The sequence below is a fragment of the Zophobas morio genome, unplaced genomic scaffold (genome assembly GCF_036711695.1).
Source record: "Zophobas morio isolate AGI-343-1 ecotype UQ-CSIRO unplaced genomic scaffold, CSIRO_AGI_Zmor_V1 ptg000309l, whole genome shotgun sequence".
In the NCBI taxonomy this organism is placed as follows: Eukaryota; Metazoa; Arthropoda; class Insecta; order Coleoptera; family Tenebrionidae; genus Zophobas; species Zophobas morio.
Genome location: NW_026972413.1, coordinates 64,428 through 73,285, shown reverse-complemented (window position 1 = coordinate 73,285; position 8,858 = coordinate 64,428). Strand labels below are relative to the sequence as shown.

The 8,858-nt window shown below is 34.1% G+C and overlaps 1 protein-coding gene across 1 annotated transcript; it reads right to left on the bottom strand.

Moving 5' to 3' along the window:
* Positions 1 to 6,681: 6,681 nt before the first annotated feature.
* Positions 6,682 to 8,464, bottom strand: LOC135119839 (coiled-coil domain-containing protein 39-like). Its single transcript, XM_064044223.1, has 10 exons — positions 8,429 to 8,464; positions 8,180 to 8,275; positions 8,026 to 8,127; positions 7,831 to 7,974; positions 7,595 to 7,771; positions 7,410 to 7,523; positions 7,232 to 7,346; positions 7,040 to 7,176; positions 6,809 to 6,971; positions 6,682 to 6,753 (listed from the first exon to the last, which is right to left on the bottom strand). Exons 1-9 carry the CDS (start codon positions 8,462 to 8,464, stop codon positions 6,840 to 6,842), a joined length of 1,053 nt encoding a protein of 350 aa, XP_063900293.1. The 3' UTR covers positions 6,682 to 6,753; positions 6,809 to 6,839.
* Between the last annotated feature and the right edge of the window lie 394 nt (positions 8,465 to 8,858).

Sequence of the window (8,858 nt, the reverse complement as noted above, 5' to 3'; positions counted from 1 at the left end):
AATACCATTTATTTAGCTTGCTAAATTGTATCTTCCTCGTCCTTTTACATAGGTGATGGTAAGTTAAAATGATAATAATAAATCCTTATACAAATCTACAAATGTATAGAAATCTTAGCAAAAAACCAGTGACTACGTAATGAGAAGTTGCGTTCGTAAACAAGTGTAGTTTTTGCGACTTTTTTAACAAGACCAGAGTACTACTTTCAGTCCTACAAACTTAATTCTTTAATTCCTTTTTAAATAAAATTCAAGCATAATTTTAGCAGAACTCACTAACCGAGTAAAAGTAAACAACAAAGATTAAAGTTTTAATTTAATCAATATCATTATTGTATTTTTATTTATGTAGATAATATTAAATGAGATAAAACTCTTTTTAGATTTTTTTCCAATTGTATTTCAATATGAAGAGCTCTGGTAGAAACAGCAATGAAAAGATGTTAACGGGGTAGTATTGCACTAGAACCTAATGAAAAAAGGCTTTTATCTTAATAAATACTTTATATTATACTGATTTATTTTTTTAAGCATGACTGCAAAATTTTGCATATACTTGCTGAATTGCTTTATGTTATGTACGCAGATACACTTAAATCTAAAACCGTTTATAATTAAATCTTTATAGATTTTATAAAGCGCTTTATTTGCTGTTTACTGAAAAGTAGAGACAATCATTATTTTATTCATTTCCGAAGTGGATAACTTCATTCAGTAACCGCATAATTAAGTTTCAAAATAGTAATAAATTAATATGACCTATTTTTTTTAACGCAGTATAAAAGAAGACTGTAGAGTGGTTATTTAAATTTACTTTAAAACTAAATATTAAACTAAATACCGTACCACCCTGTGATGATTTCAACTAAGCTATATAGGATTTGTATATAAAACTAGGCGCTATATACGTATTTGTTCTACGACTAAGTTTAATATAATTCTAGTTTATTACAAAGATCATGCACGAGTCATATTAGTCACGCCTTGATTTGATTTTAGAGTAATTTTTTTTTGATTCTTAATGACAACAAGAATCTAAGGTTTTAAGGCTATAAAGATTAAATAAGTATATTCCTTTGTGTGGACCAAAAAAAATTTGAGCAGTTACTTTCAAATACCTTTTTTTTTTTTAATTTTTTTTTAATCTTGCTCTGTTTTAGCTTTTTGGGTATAAAATTTTAAACAAATAAATAGGATTAAAACATTATTTAATTAAATGGTTATACATCATATACTGTTATGTTTTATATCTACAATACTTCTTAATAAAGAAATACATTTCTATTATTATTTTTTTTGTTAATAATATATATAATCATCTTTTGGGAACAAATTTTTAGCCTATAATCATATTTGCCTTCACACCCAAAAGGGTTTCTTTCGTCTGCCGATTACTATAACAACTAATAATAAGTTCAACGGTCTCTCCTGCGTTAAAATTTCTGCGGAATATTCAGTGATAGAGGGGCCTATACTTCCCTCCTTTACCCGCTTCAGCCAAATAAAAGTAATATAAAGAGACGGGCCTTGTAACTAAGTAAAAAGGGCGGAAAAGGATGGGGGTGCTTGCCTGGCAAGCACGCCCCGCCCTCCCCCCCGACTCCGCAGAAGCTGAGGAAGATAGAAAGATGAAACTGAGGAGTACGGCTTTGCTACGCCGAGGGGTAGGAAGCGGACACTGACCCGACAACCCCGCTATGTTTGTGTTGAACTGAACTTAAATACCTTCCTTCGTCCCACTTTTTAAGTTACTTTAAAAAAATTAAAATACTATATAAATTTTATTATTCAACTACCCACCTTTCTATTGGTACATTTTAGAATTAGCTTGGTTCGCTAGTAAATAAAAATATTGTTATGGTACTGAAAAGGGAGTATAAAAGGAGTAAATGATCTTTGTATCTTATCTACTGATCTGAACAAGACTACTTAACTTTGTTAATCTGTACCGTCCACGAAAAAACCTCAAGTATTGGTTGCCGCTAATAACTTTAGATTTAAATGTAAATTTTTTTTTTAAGTGCAAACTTTTAGAAAAGTTAATACATTAACTACATAAGAGGGTGTGTTCACAATTTTTTTAATTGTTTGACATTTCTGAAATTTTTTTTTTTCATATAGTATGTTTTGATCTTTTTAAGTACTTTAAATGGTAGAGTAAAGTATTAAAACAATGTACCCCTTTCTTTCTGAATCGAGCTGTCTACAATTAGTTGTTGTATTTATTAAATCTATTATTTAGTGATTTCCATATTTGTACCTTTTGTTGATATTACTGGTATTAAGTTTTTGAAACTGGTATATTTATAAACTATTGCTTATATAATATAGTAGATTGTATATTATAGACCATAAGATATTATAATATAGAGTTGTTAAATATTCAACACCGTTACAATTTATTTGATAAATTAAAGACTCCTGGAGGGCACCACGCAACCACCATAAATGAAAGAGAGAAAAAAAAGTATGTCGTGATCGAGTCATTTCATCTATATACCTGTAACAGTTAACCCACTAGGGTTAAGTCCCCGTCTCTACACTTAAAATTTTGCTGACAGAGTTACTCCTTCGTCGAAGTTTAAATAAAAAGTAGCAGTTTTTCAATTTCTTTAATTTGTTAGCTAATGTGCATTTTTTCAGCTTAATGAGCACTAAACAAAAAGTATGATTTATAGATTGCGTGTATTTAACTTTCAAGAACCAATTTACTAGTTATAAACATGTACGTGAGTGCGCGAATTTGAGCAGCGTATAACTTTTTAAAACAACGCCCCCTCGCTCGAGAGATTACGACCGCAGAGTGTGGCGCGAAGTAATTCAAGAATGAGTTCTAGTTCTGCCTTTTACTTCGTCAGTTATAATTTATGCGCTATAGCTAAATTGTGAATACTACGCGAAGCGGAAGTTTAGAACTATCACCTAAATAAAAATTGGCACTTTGCTCCTTCCCATTACTCCTAAGCGAGCTCGCTCCTCATCTGGTGAGCGAGTGTAGCTAGCTAGCCGGACTTATAGGCCTATTACGGCTTTCCGTTGGAAGACGACGTTCAAGAAGTATGTCCGAAGATCCCGGTCAGGAACTTCCATTTCGCACCTTGTTTTGTTGTACTTGGAGTGCGGAGGCTGTGGTTGTGTAGCCGCAGGTCCTAGCAGCAGACGCGCATATGCTACTATTGACTGATTGCCCCTAGAAAGAAGGCAAATCAATATTTTAACTTACACCAAAGGGTAGTGGTTGACAGGACCCAACAGTTTTCAGTCAGCATTTTAAAACACTTTATTTAAACCAAGGAATTTTAATGTTTGTCTTTATTAGCCTTTTAACCAGAAATTATGGATCTATTACGAATTGGTCAAGTTACATTTAAAACCATATTTAAGACTTGTGGTTAATTACCTGCGTTCTAATTAAGTTGATGTCCCTCGCCTAGTTTACACTAAACAACTCACTAGTAAATACCCTTACAAGTATTTTTGTTCTATTAATAATATTTTCTGATGCTCAATCGGGTCGTAAAAAAACACCGAATTTACGAGCTCTTGGCAGGGTGATAGCATGCACAGTAGCTTTAACCTTGTGTTAAAGCCAATCATGCACACACATATATAAATGAATCTACCCTATTTTATAACATATGTTTAGAGCCCATTGCGCAGTCGACCATAGTGCACGCCATCCCAGGTTCATAATTGACATCATCGATTGGTGTGCTGATTGAGCCGTTCACAGGTGGCTATCGCATTGAGTCGAAAAACGTTACGCAGAAGTTCAATTTCGAGGTCTTAATGTAAGCAGTATTTCTAACCACGGCGCTCCTGTCATAAAGGTAAGAAACTTATTTTGTCCCACTTGAAGCGAAGAGATTATTGCCAGTAAGTCGTAGGCCCAGGCAGTAGACGGCACGTATATCATGATGGACTGGATACGCCACGCATACCAGTGCCGTGGATTGTTCAACAAGTGTCTGCTACGGGCATAAAGTAAAGGGTATAGGGTTTGAGTCACCGCCTTGACCTTCACTACCGCTTAGTTTTCATGCGTTTTGTAAGAGCTCTTATTGTCAGTTACTACCACTAGACTGGTGCAATAAGGCAGGCGACCTTGACAGACTGTGGCATGTTGCGCATACTTGCAGGACTCCGACTGTTAGTATTCTTACGGGTGGGCGTGCAATCACTCACACGTATATCCAAGACGCCGTCCTTATGATAAGATTTAAATACGTTAAAAAGAAACAGTTGAACGCAAATCATTAAATTTTCTTACATTGGAGCATACAACATCATAATACCTAATGAAAAGGAGGATAGGGGCGCATACTAGATTCCTAGCAATGGTGACCTGCTGAGGAACTTTTAAGCGATTACGGGTATAAAGCCCTTTAGTGCCTTAAATGGATTTTAATCGAATTTCGATGCAGTTACTATAAGTTACTTAACAAAATATAAAAATGCAAACTTTGAGGGACTAGTACCTCTAGTTTTTTTAGAACATTAGTTCTCCATCTCGTCATATTCCTAAGTAAATCTAACAACTATTTTTTTATCAACTCAAATTTACGGTATATATGACTGGTAAAACCCCGAAAATAAAAGGTACTTACACAGTTATATCTTTGCTTCGTTTTGTAACTTAATCATTTTTTTTTGTTACCTTCTGCTTTTAATAGAATAAAAACTTTTCGATATCGATGTAACACCTAGGATTTTATAATCTCAAATAAATTTAATTATTAGGTGACAGAGAAAAAGAGGAGGTGCGTATCTATTACATTAAGCAAATCGCTATAGAGTTTTTCAAGTTTTACGATTTCTCAGGGAAAAGTTATGAAGAAGCATTACGGTGGGCGATACAAACTATTTTATTAATAAATTTATAATTTAAATTCAGTAATTCTTAAAGTTTTTTTTTTCAACGTTTGCACTGAGTGGCGAAACACAAGAACGTTCGAGAATTTTGGAGTACTTTTTTTATTGGTATTACGAATGCAATCCTTCTGAGTTTTCGGGAACGGATGAATGTTTTTCTCTAACGTTTGCTGTACTTTATTTTTCATTTTCATTTTTCTAATTTTTGTATAGCCTATTTTAACTTAAGGTTGTTCTGTTAAACACGGATCTGCACTCTGAAGGCGTTGAAAACAAAATGAGTGTGTCTGATTTTGTAAAGAATTTTAAAACTTTACATCCTGGAGGCTCTTGGTCTGAGGAGCGACTAAAGGCGCATGCTTTTTTCCTTCGATGGAGACACTGACTTATATTTATATATATATATATAGAAAGTTTACTACAGCATCAAAAAGTGTGAGCTTAGTCATCCCCGGCACTCGCGCTTCTACAAAAATTGCTTTTGTCGCCCCGACAGCCTTGCCCACGGCGCCGCAGCTGAAACTTCTCGCTCGCTTAGCAGCAAAATAAAGACTCTTTTAAGGCAGGAAAGAGGGAAAGGGGTGCGCTTTAGCACCATCACCGGCGCTGACTACGCCACGGAACGACACGAGGCCGGAGGCGCATCGTTCCTCATTACTTGCAAAGGAGTCATTTGCCGCCCTGCAGGGATTTTGCAAAGTTAATTTTAAGTTTGTAGACTTAAGAAAAAAAGTAAATGCTCTTCTTTTTATTAGACTTATTGTTTCTCCGCTTATGAAGATATTTTTGGAAGGAACTTTTAGGCCTTTTAAAAAGTGGTTGCTATTCTAGATGACACTAAGGCCACCGTATTTAGAATATTATATACCTGAAAAATTTAAAGATAAAAGGCTTTACTACAGAATCTCAGTCTTTCTTATTATAAAACTGTATAAATTCTAAAGCATTTCTAATGAAAACATTTACAGGTGCACCACTCTTTTAGTAAAATACCTAAAGTCAATCATGCAAATCGTTTTGTGTTTTGCGGTAACGACGGAAGAGAAATTTATAAATCCTCTGAGAGCTCCGAGAAGTGCAGTGTAAGCCTACGTAAAACCACCTTGTTTGCGATATCTGTCGCCTTCTTTTGTCAAACCAACCAATTACACTAAAAAGTTGAACTGCCCATTGTTTATTTTCGCCAATGAATCCCTGTGTTACCCTTAAAAAGGGCATGGTTGCGCATAAGAACATAGCTAGTAGATATACAAAAGAAGTTCCTTCTTAGCGTTTTTCTCTACTCTGTGCGTAACTAACTTTGTCTTATGTGCATTATGCGTTAGGAGTGGCTGAACGCCATAAATAAAACAGCAGCGTATGTCTCCATGTCGCCGTTGGGTAGATCCATTGGCACGAAACCAACTACCTTCCAGCGACCGATCCTTCCGACCTCGAATAGCAAAGGAATCAGGATACGAGCAGAAAGCTCTTTTTGGGCGTTGGGATTGGGTATCTCCCTATGGACACGACAGATCTCCATGTGTAAAAGACAAATAGCTTTGATTGAAACGGAGCTTCGGGAGCTGCTGGATAGCTCTCAGAAAAATTTAGAGAAAGACTGAAAGGTTAGCTATGAAGTATTCCGGTTACATATCTCTTATTAGCCCCTTATATCTAGACGCCAAAGTTAAATACTGGATGGACAACCTTGATTATGCCCAATACGAACTCGAGGTTCCCATATAAAAATCATCGTGGCACCATTTATTAATGCACTGACAACTTTATGAAATTTACAAGAGATACCGAACGTAGTTGAAACTCCTGCACACCAATAACGGATAGTTTATTTTCTCAAAGAAAATGGCTAACAAAATTATGACTTGCCGCAGTCGTATTCTAATGACCATAATAAAAGTATACAATATAAGCAGATTGAACTTTTCAGTATTACCCTTGCAAGAGCAAGCGTTTAACAAGACCAATCATTGCCGTATCACCTCGCTGTCCTGAGCAACCACTCCGCCCATGAGACAGGTGGACTGCGGATCCCGTGACTTTTTTTTCAATACAGAGTTTAAGTAAGACGGCATTTGCAAAGACTTTTCAGAATCAGTCTAATATGAAAAGTTTGCAGCGTTAAGCAAAGTTTCAACTTTTTTTTATATACAAAAAAAGCATTAACGACGTCTTCGAGTGATGCAAATGTTTGCATTGCCGCACTGATTTGATTGACTTGATTGGCACATGCAACATCGTAATACTCTTCTCGCAGGAGCTTTAAGTTTTTTGTTTCTTTTAGCCCCTTCAAGTTGGCTACCACTGAAAATAATATGAATCGTAACTTTATTTTAATTATAAAAATAATAAAACCAACACTTTTGAAGGGCCTGCAAATCATTATTTTTTTGGGCTATTGCGGCATCCAATGAATTTATTATATCTTTTTGGCTTTGCACTACTTTACACTCCTCCTCCTTTTCCGCCAGCAACTGACCACGTTAAAGAAAAATAATAAGAAAAAAAAGTTTATCTTTTATAAAAAAAGAAATCACTTTTGTCCGTTTCTGTAGAACGTTGTTCAAGTTTTCGTTTTCCGTTAATGATATTGCAAGTTTAGATTTGCACACTCGCAACTCCCTATGAAGTTTTCCGATAATATCATTGGCCTGTTTACCACAAACCACGTGGGGAGACTTTTAAGGTCGTTGCAACGAGCACAGCACAAAATAAGCGCCACCTTTTCCACTTCTTTATTGGCAGTTAAAAGCTGCTCTTCAATTTCTTTAATGTACTTTTTTGATTTTTCTGCGCTTTTAGAGAGTTTTTCCTCCAAATTTTTTATGTCTTTTTTGTGTTTGATTTGAAGTTCGGAAACGTAGGCCTTTAGATCTTCTACTTCGTTTTCCTTCACGTTCTGAAAAAAAGCAATAATAACAATAATGTATAATGGTCAAACGAATAATCTAAATAAACCTTTTCTTTCTCTAAATCTTTGAATTTTAAATTCGCACGAGATAGAAGATCCGCGTGTTGATCATTAATTAACTTTATCTTTTCCTCCAATACTTTTTTGTATTCTTCGCTGGAAGCTTTATGCGAGTGGTACTCATCAAGAGCCTTTTTATATATAATTTGACTAAAAATTTATAGTATTAAAAAAAAAGAAACTGTTTGCAGCTTTTTTTTCAACTCATCAATCTTTTCTGATAAAAGATTTTTATCTTCCTTAAGAGTTTTTATAATACTTTGAGCTGATTTTCTCTCTTCCGACTATTGAATAACTTTTTTGAGATTTTTAGTAAAATTTAAGCATCCTTTATACCAGTTTAAGTTTAGCATCTTGAAGGCATTTATTTTCTGTTTTGCTTTTTTCTACAAATTCATCCTGAAAAAAAATTAATTTCAAATTATAAAAGCGCTAAAGTACAGCATTCATATAGCGGAAACTTCCCATCAACTGCTGCATTTTCAGCTCTTGACTTTTTTTAATTCTTTTATGTTGTTTAAATAATAAATTAAGAAAGCCTAAGAAAGTATAATCTATAAAACTATGATTAGTACACAAAAAAACGCGTGGCCTGCCGATCTGCAAAATTATAATTTGCATAATAATTTAATTTTCTTAATTAAATAATAACTAACTTTTTATAAACTTATTGTAAAATTAAAAATTTCGTGATAAATCTTTTTTCTTTTATTTGAAAATAACTTTATATTAATTTCATAATTCTTTTATACATCAATTTTACTAAACTTTTCGATCTCAATAAGTTGCCTTGACGACTCTTCACGTAGTTCTTCTAACTTTAGTCCAAGGGCTTTATTTTCTTCCTTTTGGAAAAATTCTCAATTAATTTTTTTTTAATTAACTACAAAAGTACAATTTTGTTTTTCATAACGGACAAGAGATGATCCGTTAATTCTTTATCTTTGGCCCTTTGCAACGGAAGCGATAAGTGGATCTTTATTAAAAATTAATTAAAGAAAAAATTATGCTGAGA

Bases quoted from the DNA above. Each gene is read 5' to 3' on its own strand.
- LOC135119839 (XM_064044223.1), bottom strand. From the start codon at position 8,464: ATGCAAATTATAATTTTGCAGATCGGCAGGCCACGC. The intron at 7,772-7,830 runs GTTTATTTAGAT...GCTTTTTTTCAG, and splicing joins AAGATTTAGAGAAAGAAAAG to AACGTGAAGGAAAACGAAGT. The intron at 7,177-7,231 runs GTTGGTTTTATT...TATTATTTTCAG, and splicing joins TTTGCAGGCCCTTCAAAAGT to TGGTAGCCAACTTGAAGGGG.